The sequence below is a fragment of the Stegodyphus dumicola genome, chromosome X1 (genome assembly GCF_044657685.1).
Source record: "Stegodyphus dumicola isolate Sdum_Otavi_A_Nest chromosome X1, ASM4465768v1".
NCBI lineage: Eukaryota > Metazoa > Arthropoda > Arachnida > Araneae > Eresidae > Stegodyphus > Stegodyphus dumicola.
Window position 1 is genome coordinate 170,499,053 of NC_140780.1, and position 25,244 is coordinate 170,524,296.

At 33.4% G+C, this 25,244-nt stretch overlaps 1 protein-coding gene across 1 annotated transcript in view; it reads left to right on the forward strand.

Annotated features, from left to right (window-relative positions):
- sotv (exostosin glycosyltransferase sotv) overlaps window positions 1-25,244 on the forward strand; it is an 88,288-nt gene that overhangs the window by 39,296 nt on the left and 23,748 nt on the right. Inside the window, exons 7-8 of the mRNA XM_085808054.1 lie at window positions 7,106-7,289; window positions 14,450-14,519. Coding sequence (XP_085664180.1) covers window positions 7,106-7,289; window positions 14,450-14,519 — 254 coding nt within the window. The remainder of the gene's footprint in view (window positions 1-7,105; window positions 7,290-14,449; window positions 14,520-25,244) is intronic.

Here is a 25,244-nt window from a genome sequence, read left to right on the forward strand (position 1 = left end):
AATAGTGCCAGCTTGACCCAGGTTCAAATCCCGTTAACCTTTTCCCGTGGGCTCAAAAAACAGTTGTATACCTTCACTGAGGGCTCTTGGCTCAGCAGTTATGGAAAGGGAGAAAAATTATTAAATCGAGTCTTGACGACTAGGTGATTAGTGCTCTTTTGTTGGGCAGGCAGGGAAACGGTCAGGATTTCCTTTCAATCCAATGTTCTAGGCGTTAGAATGTGGGATACACTCTAATCGCTTTCATACTGCAGGTAGATGAATGCAGTTTTTTCAAGGGGGGAAAATATTATTTTATCTTCAGATGAAATGTATGCTACACCTAGAAAATTCTGCTCTAAAAAGTGTTCCATTTTATGATTAAAATAGTTTTTTAAACTTGCACGTAGATTATGTATTAAAAAATAAGCAAAGCAATCAGAGTTAAATATATTCACTTGTCATCATATCGAAAATTCAGTGAGTTAAAATATTCAAACATTTCCTGCAAACAATATATACATTTTCATTTTTAATAGTATTATTATTCTGATGTTGAAGAGCAAATTAAATAGAGTTTATTTACTACAAAGAAACTAAAAACTTTACTAAAAAGTGTTTCCAGATTCCAAAATGAGTGTTATTACTTTTACACCTCTGGTAATACTCATTTCTGGAAAAGTAGAAATTGGTCACTGCATTTGTACTGCACTAAATAAAAATTTATAATGCATGAACCAAGAAATTTTTTATTTATTTTTCTGCCATGTAACATTGCAAATAGCGGTCCCAGATTTGATCTGCCTTTACATCAGGCATATAAGATTTTTAAATTTTTAACCGATTCATAGTTTTTGGTTCAAGAAAGAAATGCAGATGCAGACCCTGTAGCTTTAGAAAATAAAATCTTTGTTGAGTTTTAATATATTCAGTAACAAAAGTTTAGTTTTATCACTTAGCGATATAAGATATTGCTTTGCTGATAGATATTACTTTGTATGATAGTTGTTCAATGATTTATATTGCTACACCATTTTTTCTTTGAATGCAAAATTTCATGTACAGGAACACATTGATATTTCAGAAAGTAAACATTTTGTCGAATAGCGAAATATTTCTTCAGTTTTTTTATGATCTACATTTTCAGAATGCTAAAATCACCTTTGAGATATCAAACTGTTATGCGAAATTCTCAGATCTCAAGCTATTTACAGTTGCTTTCTTTGGGAGTAATGAAGCTAGAAATGAAGATTTGTGCTGAGTTGATGAATATTAATGAAGATTCGCACTGAGGATTAAATTCAGGAAACTAAAAAGTGGTACACATCTGAAGTCTCGTATACATGCTTAGTATTCCAATATCTTATTTGATTCCCTCCAAAATACAATTCTCATGTAAAATTAATTACTTTCTGAACACTACTAGCAACTGAGTGGTTAATACTGCTGAATGCTGTTAGTTCAACGTCAGGCGATCGAGCTGGCCCCATTGTCAGTTTTTGCTGTTCCCACATGTGAAACGTGAATACAAGCCAATTTCCTCTAAAAGATCTCCACGAAGGCATCTTTTTCTTTAGGTAGGCAGCCTTTGTGTGCTTTCCCATATTCAATTAACTTAAATGGTGTCTAATTTCTGAACGATTTGATATAGATATGACATTATAGACGTAAACATATAACAATGGATAAATTAATAAGTTTTAAAACTTTTTAAAATTTTGAATTAGAAAATGTTCCATAATAATTGCTTTAGTAAAAATTTGTATTTCATTTGTTGCACAATTAAAATTCATTTTGTCATCAAAATTATTCATAAAAGGAAGGTTTCTAAACATAGTTATGATATGTTCATAAGTTTAGCTTTCTTATTTCAAATATAATTTTATTTTTATTTGTCGGATTAAAGAAAATGTTATCTACGTAAGTGAAAGGGGCTGTCTTGGAATTCCTTCAAAAGAAATTGGCTGATATACCCTTTATATATGTGTTAGAACAAGAAAAGTTCATGCAGTCAATCCATTCATCAAAATTTGAATCCAAGTTAAATCATCAGAGATAAGAAATATTATCCGCTCGGCCGCTAGTTATCATTTAGAACGTAACAAACCAAAATTTCACTCAATTAAGCAGTAGTCGTGGAATGTGTGTCATTTAGAAATTACATTAAAATGAATTTTCATCTCCTGAAATATTTATATTTATTACACTGCCTTAACATGCACATTAAAAATTGGAATAAATTGATAAAAACACTTATGAAAAGAATGAAACAAAGACAATTTCATATTTGAATTGAAGCCAAATTAAAAAGAATTTAATCAGAAATAACTGAAAAAATTATGCATTTTAAAATACATTCAAGCTTTTAAAATAATTTCAGAAGAATTTTAGCAGCCGAACTTCCGAAAATAAAATTTCTTTCATATTTGACCTCCAAGCTGTATTTGCACAGAAAAAACCTGAAAACGCAAACGCGTGTGAATCGAAGTAACAAATTTTTCTTTTTATTTTCTCCTCTCAACAAAATATTTCCTAGAAGATACCAAATTTGCCAACAAGACATGTGAATTCAAAACACGAACAATTTTCCCCAATCCATTAGCGGAATCCCACAAAAGAACGCACTTAACGGGGTGTCATAAAATAGTCATCAAGCCTCAAGCACTAGAATTCCTATCCCTGCCACCAATGACAAACAGTCCTGAGCCCCCAGTTGCTGTATACTTAGTTCGGGACACATATGTCCCAGCCCCTGGGAAAAGGTTAAACAGGCTGGCTGCATGGAGTTTTTGTGTTTTTCCCAATGTGTAACATGAATATGAATTTTTTTTTTAAAAAAAGCTTTCCACAAAGGCATCTACCTTCTGCAAAGAGTCCTTTGTCATAATCTAAACAATCTGGTTATGATGCAGTCTTTACATTTCAACAGCAAATTGCAGATGGGTATGTGATACATCAGATCTTTCTGAAAATGTGTGGCATCCAAATACCAGGCTTAGAAATTGCACCAAGTCATCTCAAATGCGCATAAATTGCAAAGTCAGTTACAAATCAATCTCTCAGCAATTTCTCAATTGTTTTTACACAAAAATGTTCTTCCACCATTACTTTTGTTTTGCATCAACCTTAACTGGCCTTCCAGAACATCATGCATCTTTGAGATTGAACTTTTATAAACAAGTTCTCATATTGGTGATGAGCCAGCACATCTTATCTGTACATGACATGCTTTTGTTAATTGCACTACATTTTTATGTTTATAGCAACAAAAAAGCAAAATAGGTTGGAAATGCTCATATTGATTTTTCCATTTTTGATGCAAGGCTAAATAAAACTACCTAACAAGATATATGATATTTAAATTTCAGTGAAGCTTGGAATATTAGTTGCCAAAATCTGTAAAACTTTTATAGCTTGTAGATTATAAACTTGGCTGTAAACGTTTTAGAATAAGGCTGCTTAAAAATATGAGTAATGACATTTGTGTAGAAAAATTAAAATTACATTCCTAGCAACTCAGTGCTTTTATCATTTAATTTAGACTAAATATGAAGCAAATTGTTCATATTAAAATGAATGTGCAATGACACACACCTTTATTCTTAACTCTCTGATTAACTTGATCACTTTTATTTGGTCATGAAATTTGTTAGCTGTTTTTCTGTATTAACTTGTTGCTTCAAGTACCTTTTTTTTTTTTGTAATAATCTACGTATCATCCTAACGGAGCCAAAAGTTATGGAAATAAAATAAATAATTGTGCAGATCAAGGTAGTAATCTGGCTGTAAATAGAGCTAGCCAGATTTGTGTGATTATTGTATTTTCAAATCTACGTATGGAATATACATTGTTTATTATGAGCTGATTCAAACTTCTGTCTACTCAAAACAAAGTAGGGCATTATTGTTGTATAATAAATGACATTCCACCATAGTAAGTTATAAGGCATATTTTTTTTCTTTCCTTTTTTATGTAGCACTAAATTGACAACTATAAAAAAATTGTTTTAAAATATTACTTTTTTTAAATTGATAAGATCTGTTATAAACTAATTTCTGAACTGAGCAGCAGTTGTGTCAATTAACTTTTTATCTGTTATAACTAAACTTTTTTTTATCTAACTAGTAACTGATATAATATTGGTTGATAATATTTGGATAAGCATCTGTCTGCTGTATCAACTCAAAATATGGGATAAAATTAATGTTTTAATAGGTGAATAATTGTATTGGAATATGTGCATGTAGTTGCTTAATTATTTAGCTCATGGTTAGTGAGTTGAATGCTTTTTCAATGCTTTTTGAGTTAGTTTCAATGTTTTTGAAATGTATCTGCTGCAATTTTGGAAATCCTCATTTCTGACTATGGGATTGTATCTCTTTGACCCATGGGATTATAAAATAATCTTAGAAGATGTGCGTTTACAGTATTTTTGTTTTTTAAAATCTGCTAGTTAAAGAAATTTTTAGGATTCATTTTACTTTGCATTTTATTTGTTAAATTATTTTTATTAATTTCTGCTATGATGTGTGATTAGTGCTGTGATCTTTATTCACATTATTATACACCATGCCCACTAAAGTCTTTATCTGGCCTTTATTTTCATAGACATACACTTTCAGTTACAAAGAGGTTTTAAATGACAGATTCATATTTTGGCATTTTAAAATTTTAAGAAATCAGTTTTGTAAAAATTACAAAAACCTAACATTTTATGCATTTTTTTCAGTCTCTATGCTTGTATTTAGGAAAATATGACAAAAATTGCACAACATACATATTTAATTTTATAATCTGCATTTTTTGACATGATATTCAATTTGCACTTAGGGGTCAGTTAGTAAATAGATCAGAATAATTCAAGGTTGATGTTTTCTCCTTAAATGCCATTCAGTGATGCTTTTTATGGGATTTATTAATGTCTTTAATGTATAATTTAGTTACATTTGATATACTGACAGAATTCTTATGCAAGTAATTCATAAGTTTTCTAAGTAATTCATAAGTCTAAAAATACGTCACTATACTTCTTATAAATTTTTATTACTGTTGAATCATACTCTGATAATCATGCACAAAATTTCTTAAATTACAAATATTTTTTTATTAATGCTGATAATATTACAATTTGGTTGTAATATATAGGAATAAATATAGGAACTTGATGAACATATAAAAAGTTAAATTTTAAATAAAATGAAAAATTTTAAAATACCAAAGCAGGAATCTTTGCATCATTTAAAACATGTTTGTAATTGCAAATATAGTATATGATCAAAAGCATCCAAACACCTGTTTGTTTTGTTATGCCACAGATAAGAAAAAAATTACTCTGAGGCTGGACCACCTTTAGCTACAATAACAGTTACTAGTCTCTGGGAAATGCTGTCTACTAGATTTTAAAATGTTCCTGCAGGATTTGCACATCATCTTTGCAGAACATTGGCCAATTTTGTCACCAACTTGGGGCTGTGTAGCCCAGATTGCAGTTGACATTCTAATACATCCCATGTGTGTTCTACGGAATTCAAGTTTGAACTTTGAGCAGGCCAGTCCAATTCCTGTACCCCGATATCTGCAAACCACTTCTGCACAAGCTGTATAGTGTCAATAGGAGCATGATTGTGTTGAAACAGGAATGGACCCTCTTGGAACTGTAGCTAGGCAGTGTGGAATTGTCCAAATGTACAGGTAAACTTCTGTCTTTAATATTCCTTGTTCGGGAACCCAAACCATTTTTCTTCTTTCTCCAAATTTTACTCGTGGTGCAATACACTCAGATTAAAACATTCACAGAGTAATCTCCATCTCCAAACTCTATCATCAACTTGCCAGATAGTGTATACCTTAATTTACCATTTTATAACATATGGCATCATTGCTCAAGGCTCCATCTAGTGTTGTTGATGGTCTCACCACTTGCATTACCTGCTTTGCATTAGTAACTGTAATGTGTTCGTAAGCAGCAGCATGGCTGTGAAAAATGAGAGTTTGAAGTTTGCAATGAGCTGTCATTGCACTGATGTTGCATTCAGAGGTCTTTTGGAATTTCTGATAAATTTTTTTCTGCCTATTCCATTTGATTGACTTTACAACTCCTTACAGGGCTCTATAGTTATTCTCTGCAAGACAATGCAGTCTACTAGATTGTTTTACTGCACAGTTGTAGCCCTGCACTATTCCACTTCACAGTAACATTAGGTACAGTGGAACAGAGATCTTCTAATGATGTTAGGAGTTTCAAATTTTACTGAACAGCCCTCCATTCATAGAAACTTTTCACACCAGTGACAACCAGTCACTTTCTCTATGTTCATTATCATTTACCACTAATTTCCTCCCAATGTACGTTTCTATCTGCAAACTGGTGTGGCTTCATTTATACTCGTCTGGGAGCTAGAAGCTTGTGGTTACTGGTAAAATCCACTGTTATTATAACAGTGTCCAGATACTTTTGAACTACAGTATGTCCAGATACTTTTGATCATATAGTGTATATGTCTACAACAAGCAGTTGCTAAAATAATGGCTGAGTACACATAAAAACAAATATACAAATAAAAGGTATACATAAATAAAGGCTGGCACGTGGCATAAAATGATCAAACTCCAAATTCTTCGTCTATCAGTTTTATTTCTGCATCTGTGCAGAAATAAAAATCTTAACTAGGGAAAGTGACTATACAACCTGAAGATATTTTTTCTTTTGGCCAGTTGTTTTTAAATATTAGACTGTTCTAAGAAAACTCCTAGGAAAATATTTCAGATTATTAGTGCATAAACTTTTCTGTAAAAATGATATTAAAAAAATCATTTGTCATTCTTACTGCATGAAAAATTTGTTGTACACGTCTCCATGTTGTATGTATGATATATTTATTTACAGCACCAATGCACAGAATGAAATCTTACTATCTAGTGTGTACTACTAATTTTGTTCTCTATTTTGAAGCTTTTTCTGTTTGCTAATACCCTTTTGTTGCATATTTTTAATGTAATTGGTGTTTAAATATTGCCTCTATATAAAGTATATATTTTTTCCTTTGAACATCATCTTATGCATTCTTAAACACTTTCTTGTTTCAATTTCATTGACTAAAATATCTTTTTACATACATTCAACAGACTGGTGCCTCTGCTCCTCTTTTCCTTCCTACAATTGCTCCAAAATCGCAAGGTTTCACAGCTGTTATACTTACATATGATCGCCTGGAAAGTTTGTTTCAAGTTATTCAAAAAGTTGTGCAAGCTCCTAGTTTAGCGAAAGTTCTTGTTGTGTGGAACAATCAAATAAAACCACCACCTCCAGGTTGTATATATCTTCAGATCTCTTTATTCAGTAGTGCAATAAAATTTTAGTTAAAGGCTTTGAATAATGACTTTTTTCTTCTTTTTTTTAACTAAATGGGCCAATTTCCTTTTCTAAGACTTGTTTGAAGCCTGATTCAAGTGCAGATTTTCTGCTTTTCTGTCTGTTTTCAAACCTTTAGCTAGAAATAGAAATAATACCATTTGTTACTGTTTGAAGTCAATTTAGCTTAAGCAGGACTTTTCTCACTAGTATTCAGAGCTTAAATTGCGGCGAAGCTCACCGGAGCCCTATTTTTTAAAAAAAAAAGATGGCTCCAGCACATCTATTATATAACTGGAACAACAATTTCAGTAGAAATTAGGTCTCGAAAATTTGATTTTTGCAATAAAATTATATTAAAATTTGTTTATTAAATTTTAGTTTAACTCTACATTTTATTAAATTTTGAGGAACTACTCTCATATGTGCCCTGAAGTCGCCAAATTTCTTGCCAAACATTTTTGGTGAGAAACTCCACGCTGTCGTATTGCTATCTAAATTTTTTGTCTACATTTCGAACTTTAAGCCTAAAATATCTCCAAAAACACGGTTTTCGTGAATGCAAAAACCACGTTTTGCACACACAATTTAAGCTAAAAATCTGAAACAAAAACAAAAACTTTAGATAGCAAAACCATAAAGTTTCTAACCAAAACTATTTGACAAGAGTCCATGTACACAGCGATATGTTTTAACTTAAAAAAACATCTACGAAGGGCCCAATCTAGGCAATGAACGAATCTACGAACTACGCACACCTCGCTTTAATAAATTAACATAACAACAATAAATTTCAAAGAATACCATGTATACAGCGTTCAGGTTTCAACTTTAAAAAACATCTATGAATTACACAATTTAGACGGTACGCACTAATCAACAAAATAACTAAAATAAATTTCAAACAATTCAAAAAAACAACAATAACAACAGAAATTCATACTAAAAAAATGAACATAACATTCTACAAAATAAGAACAAGAATAAAATAAAATGCACTGCATGCATAAAATAAAATGCACTGCATGCAATAAAATGCATGAATCAATACTTTTTCGAACAGCAGAAATACCAATTTCATACCGCCTTTAACATGCCGCCACATAATCACTATCGTATTTATATGACAGCCAGACACACTACCCAGAAAATTCATACTATGGTTCACAAATAAATAAAATAACAAATAATCACAAATCCCTACTTCTATCATGCACAGCCACTAAAAATAATCTCCCAGACCCACTTTCCACACTTCCAAATACCCATTGCCCCTCAACAGGATTGCCACGATGATATTTCCTTTTGCCGAACTTCAATTCAACAACTTTCACCATTTTATCTTTCCCCCCTAGCTTCTCAGACACAGAGCATGACGCGAACCAACGAACTCCACCGAAAGATTTTTCAACATCAACAGGGTTGCCATACAACACGCAATCGCGCCCAAAACCAGTGCAGATCACATATCGCCACATTTGGTGAAATTAGGGCGTATATCAGAGTTGTACCAATTTTAATTATTTAAATAAATAATTAATCAGTTTTATTTAATTAATTAATAATTATTAATTAAATAATAATTGATAAATATTAATTATTAATATTGAATAAATAATTACTTTGATGATAATTAACTATTTAATTTAATTATTAATGATTTTAATAGTCATTTTATTTATTTATTTATGTTTGGTCCTCTTTGCTGACGGTCTTCCATACGGCTCCGGTACTTCTAATTTTAGAATTTAAGCCCTGCTAGTATTTATGGTAGCTCAAACATTAAAGTTTTCCTGCCTTATTAAAATAGCCTCTACCAAGCTACATTTTTACACCCACATTTCTCCAACACCACCCTCTCAGAATCTCCAAATTACAGGAAACCCTGATAGTGTCAAACTACTCTGCCAATTTGCTGTCCATTTAAATTTCGCAAACATGCAAGTTAACCCCTTAACTGCCGCGGGCGTATATATACGCCTTGCTCAGCCGATGCGTTAACTGCCCCAGATGCGCAGCCGATGCGTTAACTTTGCGAATAATTTTAGGTGTAGCAGCGCAAAGCAAATGATAGCAGTTTGGAAGGACGTATATATACGCCTGGGGCAGTTAACGCATCGGCTGAGCAAGGCATATATATACGCCCGCGGCAGTTAAGGGGTTAAATTTAATTCATTTCTACCCATCATCATGTATTATTTTTGTTAATATAAGACTCTTTCATTGTTGTAAACATGTTACATTTTTATTTTAGTAAAATAGAAAATGTAGTTTTTTTATTATTTATTTTTGTATCCTTTTTTATATTTCTTTTGTTTTTGAGTTCTTTAATTCTTTTTGCAACTTTTGTTTGAAATTATTTTAATTATTCGAAAGAGCAAATTTGTGGGGGCATGGTCTTAGAATATTTAAGTTTTATTTTTGATTTAAACTGTAATATATTTTTTCGACATTCTTGGTTTCTGTATTTTTCTAGTTGATTTTTTTTTTTTTTTATGATTAGTTCTTTCATAATAAGATGAAAAAAACACATTCGCTTCCATTAATTATTGTGATTTAATCGGAAATTGATTTGCTCCCCTTGAAAAGTCGATATGCAGTTAATGGAAATACAATCAAACAATTTTGTATTTTTGTAATGTGTAATCTGTATTTTTGTAAAAGTGGCTTACATTTTTATTTTGCCCTAATGTTACTTTTAATGAATTATTTCCTTTTAACAGACAATTCTTGAATTTAATAAGTATTTTCATAAAAATGGACATTTATTAATATTACTTGACTATGTTATTAATATTCACTATTTTTATTAATTTTCACAATTTCTTTTCATGGGAGATAATCCCCAAACTACTTAATAACTACATTCATATTTACTTATTTAACAACTTTAGCTCAAGTTTTAGGCTTTTTAAACCCAAAGTACCAAGTTTTATAATGTAAATATGTGTGTGTGTGTATACGTACATACTGGCCATAAGTATATATATATGCACGCAGACCAGTCACATTAATGTGACCACTTGTCAAAATCAAGAAGACTGCTGCAAGACTTGCAGGAAGAGAGTGAATTAGGTTCTTGATGGTGTTCACTGGGATGTTGAGCCATGCCACCATCAAAATGAACCAGAGCAGTGGCCAGCTGCACTAGGTTATGTGGCTGAGGACCATGGTGCAAGCAACCCAACAAGGTGGTCCCACAGATTCTTGATTGGGTTTAAGTCCCGGGAGTACAGTAAACTCATCCTGGTGCTCTTCAAATCACACATGTACGGTGCAAGCTGTATGACACTTCGCGTTGTCCTGCTGGTACAAATCTCATCTAGGGGGTGCCATGGTCCACAAGGACAGATGCATATTTCTGTTTATTCATTGTGCCTTCCACAATGATGGGTACACCCAGAAAATGCCACAAAAATATTCCACAGACCATAATGCTCCGTCCCCCAGCTTGGACCCTACTGGCAATTGTTGCAGGGTGTTAGCTTTCCAAAATTCCAAGCCATATATGCCAACGTCCGCCTGTCTGATGGAGCATAAAATGTGATTCATCAGAAAAAGCCACCTATCGCCACTCAGTGGACATCCAGTTGTGGTACTGGCATGGAAATTCCAGGCTTTATTGCCGATGAACTGCAGTCAGCCTAGATGCTTTAACCAGGCATCTGATGCGGAGGCCCATACACAACAATGTTCGCTGAACCGTTGTTGAGGAGACACTGTTGGTAGCTCCTTGGTTCATCTGTAGAGTCAGTTGCTCAATGGTTACACATCTATTCACCCAAATGCATCTTTGCAGCCGTCATTCACCTTTGTAATATATGGCCCATGGTGCACCACATTGCCGCATCGCTGATTTTTGATAATGTCATTTTGCCATGCACAGTATACTTTTATCACAGCGATATGCAAACAATTTTCAAAATCAGCCATTTCAGAAATGCTTCCACCCTTGGCCCGAAAGCCAATGATCATGCCCTTTTGGACATCAGATAATTTGCTGTGTTCTGCATTATGCCAACAGTTGCAGTGTTTTCTAATTCTCTTGGACACCCTTTCTATACACTCCACTACAATGTGCTGCCACCTACCTTCTGTGATTGGTTATTTCACTTTAATGTTGAAATTAGGTGGTGGTCATATTAATGTGACTGGACTGTGTATATATAGTTTGGTCTAACGAAAATGTGTTAAAAATGCTACAATTTCAGATTTAAAGATAATAGCATTATTTTTAAATATAGTCTTGGTCAAACTGGATTTCTAGATGTTATTGAAAAAAAAAAGTTTCTTGATACTATTCAGTGAGAAGCTACTTTGTGCACAATTCATAGCACTGGTTCACCTCTAACTGGATGGCGTGTTTGATGGTGTGCTGCGTGGAAAAGTTATTTAAACTCCAAAATTTTCATTGTGTGAGTCATATATGAATAACTTTTGGCCATATGTCTTTTATCAGGTGAAGTTAAAAAGCAGATCAACATTTAACGAAGAATGCTGGCCACTCATGGGAAAAATTGCATTTTACAAAATACTGCTTATAAACAGAACACATCTTCTCTTTAAGGCTGTGAAGTTACCTCTGAACTCATTGAATGACTAGAGGAGTGGATTGTACAGTGAATTCTGCAGTTGAAACACCATTTTTTGATAAAATGCTCATCAAACACACCTGTCATCTATATGTACACAAATTATAGCTACACATCGCACATCCTCATTATCTGATGTATGATCCTGTTTCTCCCCTGTGTATCTGGTAAGGTCAAGAATGCATCTGTAAATGAATGGATATTCATTAGCTTCATTGAGGAAACTTAGAATTGCTGCCACTTTTGATTTGGCCAAACCAAATATGTGCATTCATTTATGTCCAAAATTATCTTTACAAAAATAAAATCTAATTTCTCAAAAGCTATTGAATAAAATGGAATGATTAAAAATTTGGTGGAAAAGTAACCTTAGTTGGCATAGATTTGAATACTCTTTCTTCAAGAGCAAAATAATTTTTGCTCTTGAATTTGCATTGATAGAGTTTGAATTCAATAGAATTTTATTCAAAATCTCTGTCAGACAAAGGTTGCTTTTTTGCCTTATTTAGTTTTACATTAGCATATTCTCCTCCAGTTTGTAAATTGAATAAATTTATTTGGGAAAGACATACAGCATCATAACACTTAGCTACAAACTGAAAAATGTGGAATATGAATAAATAAGATGCAGAATTGTTATGGAACAAATAAAATAATATGCAACAATTCATACCATTTGATAAAAGTAAAAAATAGTTTGGGAACGAAGGCAGATTTATAACATTGCTAGAGAATAGGACCTGTTCTAACTCGCACAGATGTTAGGATGTAATTGATATGGTGGTTAATTAAAGTGCGAGGGCGGAGTAAGTTTCACTCCTCCACCATTTACTGTCTTCACAGTATTGAGGTTTTTAGATGGAAAATATTGCCATACAGCCGCTCTTGCAAGCTGATTCCATTACTTCTGTTTGGTAAGTCAGATTTTTGATGTTCCTTTATTCACTCTATGACTTCAGTTTCAAAAAATGCATCAATCACATTTGATCAATTTGGATTTGATTATTCGATTAAAGCAAAGCACACTAGGGCTATTTTCTAAGAGTAGGGAAGCCTTTATAGTGGGCCTTTTAAAAGAATGTGGTTCATGTTCACATGACACATGAGAGAAACAATGAAATCTGCCATATAGCTATGGCCATTCCTAGCGGGGGGTGCAGCACATAAAAGTACATGGGCGGCGAAAGTCAGGGGTGGCCTGATTCTCGCTGTTCCATGACCAAATATTTTAAATTCATTGTAAATACTTATCACATGCAACTACTTTTTATAAAGTTTTTGATATGTAAGTATGTAGTGAATATGAAATAAAAAAAATTTTTAATCATTGAGCATTTTTTTAAAATTTGGGAGCTGCAATCCTAGGAAAGTACATGGGCAGTTAATGGCCTAGGAACAGCCCTGCATGTAGCCATCCTATTTACTAGGATCTGAGCTTAGGTTGAAATACCAGTGTTCATTGATCTTACTGCTGAGCCATTGATGGGCTCTTTCTCAATATAGGTGGGTGGTGTCATTTGTAAAAAGAATATCAGATCAACATATACATCTAAAATGCCTTATGGCAGGGTTATGTAATTTGATCTCTTTCCCTCTGGGCAGACACAAATATTCTGCTGAAAACATGCGACAGCATTGGGTCTGCTGATTGTTCTTAAAAAATTTAAAGTTATTGAATGTTGAAAAATTTCAAGTGGACTTTATATAGATAGGCAAGCAGGCGGTTATATAAATGGTATTTAAAATTAAGTATTTCATGAACTTTGAGTGTGTTTGTACTACTCTTAAAAAATTAACTGATAATGGACTCCAGATATTGGAACAGTTGGTCACAATGTTTCAGCAGATTTAATGAATGAACTCTAAAAACCTTGGAATGGAACATTAAAATGTTATTTGGATTTATGTATAATTTATTATATGGAGTTTTTAGTACAGTTTATCTGCATTTTTAAGTGTGTATTAAAGAGTAAAAAGGGGAAAAAATGAGGCATAATGAAATCTCAATATCTGGGAAAATTTTCTCTTTGAAAGTTTATTGATGCACATTGCCCAAATTGTATTCTGTATCTTAGCCCCCCCCCCAAAAAAGATTGTTTTTGAAGAAGGGGCCCCTGTGCCTGGTTGCCTTCCAAATTGATAAGAGTTTTATTCAAAATCTATATTAAACTAAGATTGCTTTTTCAGATAATTTTTAATATAGCATTGCCTCATTTCTTTTCCATTTGACTTTTTAAATGCATTAACAGCAGGTTGATATTTTACTTTCCAGAGAAAGGTAACGTGATCCATGTATCAGGAGCTTTAATGTGTTATGTTACATCGATGTTTTTAGGAACCTCCAGATTATGTAACTTTGTTCTTGAAAAGTTTATGGTTGTTTAAAGATATTCGTATTTATGAATTTTTTGTGGCCTTTACAAGTTCATAAAGCCCACTTTATGAATATTTATAAGTTTTTTTGTTTTGTTTTGATATGTAATTTAGAAAAGTAATATAGAACTGATTTTTTTTTTTTTTCTTTAGCATCTATTTGGCCCAAAATCAATAAACCTCTAAAAGTTGTTCAAACAAAAGAAAATAGGCTGAGTAATAGGTAAGTGAGACACATTTTTTGCCAGACTTCTAGTGAACATTTCTAGTGAGCTTCTAGCGAGAATTCTAATATAATTTGCACAATTTATAATTAATTATAATGGCTTATGATAATTAGAAGTCATATCATGATCATATTTAAAACTAATTCTGTGAGTCTTGAATGATCATTCGCAGATGAAACTTGAATGATCTCTTGAAAAGAGTAATGATATTCAGTATTTACATACATTGACCAGCTAAAACATTATGATTGCATTTCCACTGTGAGAATGCCCATGCTGGAATAAAGTAGATGGCACATGACAGGGTGGAGATATTACTTGATGGCTGCAGAGAATGTGAGGCATCATTTTATCGACTATGTAATGAGAAAGGGTTCGGATTTAAACAACTTTACTTAAAGTAAAATTGTGATGACGGTAAGGTTAAGAATGTATATCTTCAAAGTGATATTGTGTGTATAGTGTTCATGAGAAAAATTATTAATATTAGTGCCTATAAAAAATGGAAGGAGGACAGTGAAACCAGTAGCAAATGGTGAGACATCATTCTGAGATGCCTGATTAATAAATTCAAACATTCTGCATTGTAAGAGCAAATAGACTTGCCAGTGGCTCAGTTGTTAGTTGAATACAGTGTAGGTCCGAGTGGAAATGTATTTGAACATGTACTTCATTGGACTCCGTTGGGCATTAGACTCACAAATGATGCCTTTCTTATATGCCTCTGTTATCGTCCCAGTATCAGTGAACTTAGGTAGCTTAATTTGAATCAACTAAAGGTGTTACCTAAAATCATCGGATGAGTTTCCATTAGATCTAAATTCTAAAACAGACACACACAAAAATAAAATAACATTAAATTTATTTTTCTTTACCACTTGTTAAATTGGAATATTCAGAGTATATTTACACACTTTTAGAATGATTCCAGGGCCATTTAATTGATGTTTAAAATGTAAAGAATATTTTTTAAATGCGCAGTCTAACAGCCTTTTTTCTGGATTATGAGACTGCATTGTGATTTCCATGAAAGAAGGGTTTTTGTAAAATTTCCAGGAGTACTCATTTCCCTTCCTGTTCCACTACTTTCCAGAGCCCATCAATCATGGTGAGTTTGTGCTTAGAAAGTGGTTTTTTCAAGAAACATACAGGAATACATTCAAAAGGTACATGTGCACTACATGTGTCATTCTTCATTTTTTTGAGGAATGTAGTGGTATGTTTTGAAGTATGGTGTGTTGCTTTGTCTTAATGACGTTTCACACTTCGAAAATCATTGGGATGGAATTTCTTCTGTAATATTGGTAGTAAAACTTTCTCTTGATAGTATGTTAAGTTGATTTTAACATTCCCCCCCCCCACTCTTCTTATTTTTAAAATTTCCCACTATAAGAGTGTGACAATCATAAACCCCTTATGGAAATTTCATTGATGGAACAAGGTTTGTACATTTTTTCTCTTCATTTATGATAATAAATATATCTTTTTTGTTGCAGTCTTTTAGCTAAACCCATGCTTCATCAAGGATATCAATGTGTTTCCATTTATGTCCTGCTAAATAGTTTTCATGCAGAGTTTTGCAAATTGTTCTCCGTTGAGCCACACGCCTCAACAAAAGCCTTGAACATTATGTTTTTTAGCTTTTATAAGTTGTAAATCTTATTTATTGTTGCTACAGATGTATTTAAAGACTTTACAATTGATTTACGTGTTGGTGGATTTTTGCTTGTAACCAGTTATTTAGTATTAGAATCATTAGAAACAGTTCTTTCCTTTTTCAGATATTCATTTGGAATCTTCTTTCCATGTAGAAGCAATGATTGATGATTTTCCTCTTTCTGGTTAAAAATGTTGCTTATTTTGCACTTCGCAATTTTAATACCATGCATTTCACAATATTTTTGCGTAATGGAACAGGAATATATTTTTGTTTGAAAAGCACAAAAATATAATCTTCAATTCACAGTTTGCTTACATGCGGCATTTTGAAAGAACAATAAATTTTAAAATAGCCAATGCTATTTCTCATTTCAAATAATAAGATGTTGTCAGAAACTTTTATTCCAAAACATTTGCTTTATATAATTCTGTATCAAAATTGTTTTGAAAATGTGTAAACACTCTTTGTACAGTACAAAACTACCAGTCACTTGGACCTGGCTTAAACACAAGCTTCTTTCAGCTGCTATATAATTAAAACAATTTAACTACAAGCTTCGCCTAAAACCGTGCCTGAGATTCAAGCGTTCAGCTTATTAAAATCAAATCTGTCCTTGCTGGATAATATTTAGTTCAAAACAGCATTAGAAATCCGATAGGTAGAGTAAAGCTTTCATTTACATGACAAAGTATTATCGGTGGGTTGGTTAAAACTTTCACTTACAGTTGTGTGCAAATTCTTCTAACTGTATAGTATAACTGTTTGCCATTCTAATCTGCATAAATTCTGGAATAAGAAAAAAAAACCTCATAGTGAAATGGAGCAGATATAAATCAGATAAAAATTTGTTAGTGTAACTTAAGTATAACGGGTGACCCAAAAGTTTGTTAACATTTGAAAATTCAATAATTCACAGAAAAATGTAGGTAGAGAGGTAAAAATTGACGCATGTTTGAAATGACATGGGTTTTTATTGAAAGGGGGAAAAAATGCCCAATAACATATGGCACTGGGCAGCAAAATGTCAGTGACTTCATATGAGAATCATATACGAAATGAGTTCTTTGTCACTTTTCTTTCCTCACCTCTGGGTGTTGGTCATGGTGTGATGTGGATTTATCAGGTCAGTTGTGATAGGACCCTTTTTCTTTGAGGAAATGCATTGTTCTGCTATTCAGACTCTCAGTATGATGGGTTTGAGATACACTGATATGTTACGGAATCACATTATCTCAAGTCTGGCTGATACCTGTTGGAAGATATGACTTTTATGCAGGATGGCACTCCACCCCATATTGCTACACGTGTGAAAGATCTCTTGCACACATCATTTGGTGAGGATCATGTGCTGAGCCTCCACTTCCATCATGCTTGGTCTCTCAGGTCCCCAGATCTCAATCCACGTGATTATTGGTTGTGGAGTTGCCTAAAATTACAAGTCTACCGTGATGGTCCGAGCTCATGAGGGATGCTAGAAGATAACATCTTCTGGCAATATCTGACCATACTTACAGATATGCTAGACAGTGTTGTTCACTACATTGCTCCTCGACTACAAGTATTGTTGATGAATGATGGATGACATTCTGAACATTTGTTATAAAGAAGGTAGTCTTTGCTAAAAACCAATTGTTATGCTAATTATTGCTTTTGTTATATGAAGCACCGTTTGTTGGGCATTTTAAGCACTTTTTTTACTTTCTATAAAACCCCATGACATTTCAAGCATGTATGTTTTTACCTCTCTACCTACATTATTCAGTGAATTATTTAATTTTCGGTTAAAGCTGAAAACATTACTTTATGAAAACGTTGTGGAGAAAGCAACGTAAGGCAAAAACGTCGTGGTACAACACATCGTGGGAGAAAATAAAGCAAAGAGGAAACATCGCAGTTCTACAACATTGTGGTACAAAATATCATGGTCGAAAATAAAGTAGTTAAAAAAATTCACAGTTTAAAAACATTGTTGTAGAAAATATCGTGGTAAAAAATAAAGTACCTAGAAATCATCGCATGACAATAACATTGCACACGTGCATTTTTTCAAGTTTTAAAAGCTGTAAATGCATATTCGCTTAATGATTTGAGAGCACAAGATGGAAAGAGGGATATTTTTACTTCTATATTTCTTATTTTTGAATGAACTAATAAATTTTTGTTGAAAAAGTAAGAAGGAAGCTTAGTATTTAAAAATTGAAAATGAGCAGAAAATTAATTCAACTTTTAGCACTTAATAGAATTTTAAATTTACATTGTTAACTAACATAGGTCATTAATAAATTAATCTTTTTTACTTCCTTGTACGAAGCAAAGGAAGTATTGTAATCACAAAAAATTTCAAGTATCACATTTCATCGAAAATATCCATTTTGATAGCTGTTGAATGCAATTTAACGATGTTTTTGCGTGATATCTGTATGATTCTTTTTTCCAAAACAGATTATAAAAGAGGTCCAGAAGATATTTTTTTTCTTGACCCCTCTACACATATATATATGTATCATGCATAACTCAAAAAGAATGTTGAAATTTTGCATGTAGGACTGCTAGAACATTTAGCTTTGTACCTCCCTTTTTGGTTGCAGTCAGCCACACCAAACATATATATATATATATTTGAATTTAACAAATATTCTCTATTTGTATAAAGCTATTATAAATTAAAAAATTTAATTAAGAAATTTGAATTGCAAAAATTAAATTTATTATCATGTATATATATATATGTGTGTGTGTACCCACTTTCTTACCTGGCTTGGTAATCTCTGGTTTGTATTCTTATATGTTGGTAAATTTTGCGTTTTTTGCTTTAAAAGTGATTGAATTATGTTGTTCTTTAAGGTTTTATGCCTTTATTTAATATGCATACTAGTAGAATTATCAACAGTTTAAAAGTTGTTCAAATGCGACTAAGCCTCATAGAGCAGCCATTTTTTTCCCCCATTTTAAACTTAGCAGAATATTGATTAAAGTCAGTTTCTGCACCTTCAGTGTCTTTTTGCTGTGTGGGACCAAAAGTAAGCTTTCAGTTTTAAGCACCAAAAAATATGCCTTCTTGCTCGCTGGCCGAATTGCTTGTTTTTGAGCAGAATCTGTAGCTGAAACTGTAAAAGTAATTTTTTAAGCTATTTTAATTATATTTGGAGTTTTATATGTTTCAGGTTTTAATGAAGATGTTTTGATGTATTTTTAAATTACTAAAATGTTTAGAAAAAAGAAGATAAATAACCATACGAGGTTAACTCTATAAAAATTGCTTGATTATCAAATTTTTTTTTTAACATTTGTTAATATGGTGTTTTTAAGTGAAAATTGTATCTTGTTTTGTTTCTGTTTATTCTTAATAAGTCAAACATTTTCATATGTGCCGTGTAATCAAATAACTAGGATGTTGATTTGTTACTTATGATGAAAGTCAGTTACATAATATGCCAGTATGGAATTTGGACTTGGAAATTGAGCTAGTGCTTGATTGACACCCCGAATATGATCAATATTCCATGAAATAACTGGTTATCATAAATTAAGAAAAAATCACAACAATAGCGATAACTCCCTGAAAAATAAGCCAAACCGTGTAAAATTTGAATATGTAGCCAAGTAAGAGTAGCTGAGTAAAACTCCAATATGCAAATTAGTGGCACTGCACTTGGAATACGTAATCTGCGAGGAGCATAAAAGTCCATGTTTGAGAGCAAGCCCACATATTTCACTGACATCAGAAATCTGAGATAGCCAATTCGTAACAATGATCTCCAGGCATCATTTGCCTGCAGAACTACGACAGAAAGCCATTGGGAGACTAGAGGCAGGACAAAGTCAAACAGAAGTGGCCAGATGGCTAAATGTGAGTTTTGTGTTTCATAGACTTTGGAGGCAATTTCAAATCACAGATTCAGCACCTAGGAGGTTCAGCCAAGGACAGCCAACTGCTACGATGAGCGCCGATGACCAATATTTGACATTATGTGCACTCAGGAATAGAACCGCTACTCCGACTCTTCTTAGATCCTCCCTTGCTGCAGCCATCGGAAGGTTGGTGTCAACATCAACTGTGCATAGAAGCCTTCATGAAGGTGGTCTGTATGTGAAGCGAACAACTATTTGTATGCTGCTCGAGTCACGCCATAGGAGGGACTGTTTGCAGTGGGCACGACAACATGTCCACTGGATGCCTGAGCAATGGAGGGCTATTCTCTTTATGGATGAGTCCAATTTAGTCTAGAACGCGATAGTAGACATTATTTGATAATGAGAGAACCTGGAACCCGTTATCATCCGTCAAACATCCATGAAAGAGATGCATACGGAAGAGGTAGTGTCTGTGTTTGGGGTGGTATCTCCTTGGGTGGTCGGACAGACCTACATGTTTTTCCAAGGGGAACCGTGAATGCTCATGTTTATAGAGATGACATCCTTGATGCTTATGTGCACCCATATGCGGAAGCAACAGGTGATGCTTTCTTGTTACAGGACAACAATGCAAGACCACACAGGGCTTGCATCATATATGATTATCTTCAACAGGAAAAAATTATGGGCATGGAGTGGCCAGCTCGATCCCCGAACTTGAATCCTATCAAGCACGCTTGGGATGCTTTAGGGAGACGTTTAGCTGCTCTCAATCTGCCCCCTTAGACCCTTGCCGCACTTGCAACTGCTTTGCAAGAGCAATGGCTCTCGCTTCCTATGGAACTGATAGACCGCATAATTGAAAGCATCACACATCGCTGAATATGCTGTATTGCTTCTAGAGGTGATTGATTATATTCCATATTGAAGGTACTTTTACTATAGCAAACTGACATCTTCGGTTTGTTCATTTTATACATGTGCTTATTTCTACACTACCATAATTGTGAGATAATTTCTTTTTATGTTATTTGATACCTTACTATGTGTTGTATATTGTAGGTAAGTTTCATAAAATTCTACATGTAACTTTTTCAGTAATCATGATTTTTGTGATTTTTTCTTAATTTATGATAACCAGTGTGATATCTAATTAACCGCTTGCATGATTATCCCGAGTTATCTCGAGCACATATATATATTGCAGTTAATTATTAACCCGTGAAAACTCGGGTGAAGCAAAAATTGGTACGATTTGTTTTATCATGATTTTACTTGGCCTGGAGGAAATGAAAGGAAATATTTGGCTTTGATTGGCTGTTTGCCAAATTTTGTTGGTTGCACGATTCTTTTGGAGGGACTGGTCACGTGTTTTCCTATTGTATAGTATACGTCAGCTTGTGGATTAATAATGTATAAAGAAGGATACATGCATTGGGGGAAAAAAATAATGGTAATGATGCAAGATAGCGAAAGCGATGGTTTTTCAGATACTAATTATGAAGAGGTGCAAAAAAATAAAAAAAAAAAAAAATCAAATCCAAGGAGACAGTGTACTGTACTCTGTGCTTCCATGAAAGATATTCCAGCAGTAAGCCAGTAAGAAAAGAGACCAGATACCAGTGTAGAATATCAGGTATCACTTTGTGTTGTCCCTTGTTTCAAAACCTATCATACAAAGACTAATATTTAACTTTTTTTTTGTTTACCAGAGATAACTCGGGATAGTAAACTAATATTAAAACTAAATGCTTTTACAACTTAAAAAAATTAATAATTCAACTTAAAACTTACATATTTTAATTTGTTTTGTTCCATTGTATTTAATAATAAAATAAAAAATGTGATGATTTTTTGCAATTTTTTCAAAAAAATTTGTAAGGGAAGCAGTTAAAAATAAGGAGGTCATAGAGATGGTCTCATTGGTCTCAAGGAAGATAACATCAAGATCATGAGGACATCCATCAAAATATAACACCTTCACTACCAGCCTATTTAATTCCACAGCATACGTGTTGATAAACTGCCTGCCTAGAAGGGAGTGTAACCTGACACTTTCATTGATCTGACGCAAAACAAATAGTGATTCATCTGATATTACAACTCGTTCTCAATAATGTATGTTCTGATCACAATATTCATGGTCATAATGTGGAATTTACAAGGCGACCCAAAAGTCCGTTACCATTTGAAAGTTCAATGCCCGCCAAAAACGGAGCAGAGAAAACAAGGCAAGGCGAAAAAGTCGTGGTACAAAACATTGTGGGAGAAAATAAAGCAAAGAGAAAACATTGCAGTACTAAATCATTGTGTTACAAAATATCGTGGTAAAAAATAAAGCGGTTAAAAAACTTCGCAGTTTAAAAACATCATCGTCAAAAATATCGTGGTAAGAAATAAAGTACCTACAAATCATCGCACGAAGATAACATCGCACACTTCAGGTTTTTAAAAGCAGGAAATTTCACATTTGCATAATGATTTGGAGCTCAAGAAGGAAAGAGGGATATTTTTACTTCTATACTTCATATTTTTGAATGAACTACTGAACTACTAAATTTTTGTTGAAAACAGAAGAAAAAAACATAAGTATTTAAAAATTGGAAATGAGTAGAAAATTAATGCAACTTATAGCACTTAATATAATTTTAAATTTACATAGTTAACTAACAAAGGTGATTAATAAGTTAATCTTTTTTTATTGAGATTTACTGATAATTTTTCATGAAAAATACAGTCTAAATATGTTTAGAAAAAGGAAGACAAATAACTGCATGGGGAGGATACCTCCATAAAAATTGCTTAGCTAATTATCAAATATATTTCTTTTGCATTTGTTAACATACAAGATTGAGAACGAATTGTAATATCAGACGAATCACTATTTGTTTTGCATCAGATCAATGAAAGTGTCAGGTTACACTCCCTTCTAGGCAGGCAGTTTATCAACACGTATGCTGTGAAATTAAATAGGCTGGTAGTGAAGGTGTTATATTTTGATGGATGTCCTCATGATCTTGATGTTCTCTTCCTTGAGACCAAGGAGACCATCTCTATCACCTCCTATTTAATTAGATATTATTTCAAGGAATATTGATCATATTTGGGGTGTCAGTGGAGATCTAGCTCAAAATCCACTAATCATCTTTCTGTAATTTATGAGAATTGTGTGACCTCTGCATATATATCTGCTACAGTGTTCCTCTGAACGCTTATCAAAGACCTGTAGAATTTATTGTCACAGTGGACAGCTATTTTGTATGCCAAAAGTCCAGCAACAGGGTACTAAGAGGGTTGTCATATTGTTTTGGGTGATCATTATATTTGCATATGTATACAGAGGCAGTTCACATGCTTTTTAGAATTTTTTATGTATTATAGTGAATGCTTTACACAAAAGTACTTATTTCTTAAATGTTCCATCTGATAATTTTTGGTTCGCTATAAACGCTACATCTTGAGTTTGAAGAAGTATTTCTTATGGTTAATAGTTGTATTTTGCTTCTTCTCATTTTCACTGCTTTCTAGAATCCATCAGTACCTTAGGTCTGAATTTATTAAGTATTCATTTTTTGCAGTCCCGAGGCACAGTTGTCTGTTGTTGAAACATCGGGGAAAAAAAGACTAATAATATCAAATTGACTAATGAAGGTTGAAGCTACATCCTTGTATGTTAGTTTATGTAGTTCGCTCAAAATTACTGTGGGTGGCCTGCCGGCCTTACCCCTTTAGTTATCAGTAAAGTGCTATCTTAAATAATGACCCTGTAGTTTGAACTTCACAATATATTTTAGGCATTCTTTATTCAGAAAACAACATCCTGACTAGCTATACGAGGACCACTGGCTGGAATTTAACCCTATAGTATTCTTTGATGTCTTACCAAGTTTTCCAGTGCTAAAAAGTGTCTGATATTTTCACTAAGTATGAAACTCAAAATAGTTTTCGTATTAAACTGTGTAACTTTGTGATGTGAACCAGTGTGTCCATTACCCTGTTTGCTAGAACATGCCTAGCATGTGCCATGATGGTGAAGAAGGCCCTATACCTCTCCGAAGTTTTTATTTCAGTTAAATGCCACTCTTAAGGTCTGGCTTCAACACTCGTAGTGTTTTTTCTTGCTCAAAATTATGAATTGCTATTTTTCATTTTTAACTTATGAAAAATAAATATTTTGATATACACTGCTGGCCATCCATAATGCAACACCACAAAGAAAGCATCCAATAGGCTTAAAATTTGCACAATGTGTTTAGACCTCAATAGGATATGCAAGTTATTAGCATTGTAGTGCATGTGTAAACCCTAGGCAGCACTGTAATTATATGTTTTCACATTATTTCTTTGTGTGGAAAGCTTCAGTATCCCTTGCCGATGAAGGGTAATAGTTAAGTTTCTGAGTTTGGCAGCAAAAGAGGTGGGGCTTATAGAAACTTCGAAGAAGAATTATCCTTCCAAATGTTGATGCTTATTGTACAAAATCAAGCTACAGTGGTGCAAATCTGAAATCAGTGATTACAGGAGGGTAGTATTTATTATACCTGTCTCATCACACCACTGAACAAGAAGACAGGCATGTTATGCACATGGCAAGGACAAACTATACAGCAGCGTCAAGGACCCCGTAAGAATTAGGGTTTGCTGCAAGGTAACCTGTGTCACATATTGTCTGAGGAGGGTGAATCTTTGCATAGCATCCAATGATGTAACTGTTGACCATGTTGACTTTTACCCTAGTAGTAAGCAGCTGTAATGGTGCGTTAAATAGTGCACATGGATTAACAAATAACATTGCATTATATTCTCGGATGAATTTTGATTCTCCCAACAACACCGTGATGGTCCTCTGAGTTTGGTGGTACCGCAGCCACACTATGCATCAACATACCAGCTCATCACCCAGAATTAAGGTTTAGAATGCTATTAAGTTTTACTCATGCCCTTTTCTAATATATGTCGTTATCAAATTCAAAAGCCACAGCTTCATCTCTAAAGTTTTGGAGTTTTCTGCCCTCTCTTAACTTCTAGGACTATCTGTGACTGAGTTTCAATAATATGATATACAACTAAACATGACTGTTCTCCCTTACCTTCTAGGCCTGTCTGTAACTAAGTTTCAATAACATGATATATAACTGAACATGATATGCTGTGTCCAGTAATTCTTCATTGGCTTTCAGGTAATGCTGCTGTTTTGGCTCAATCC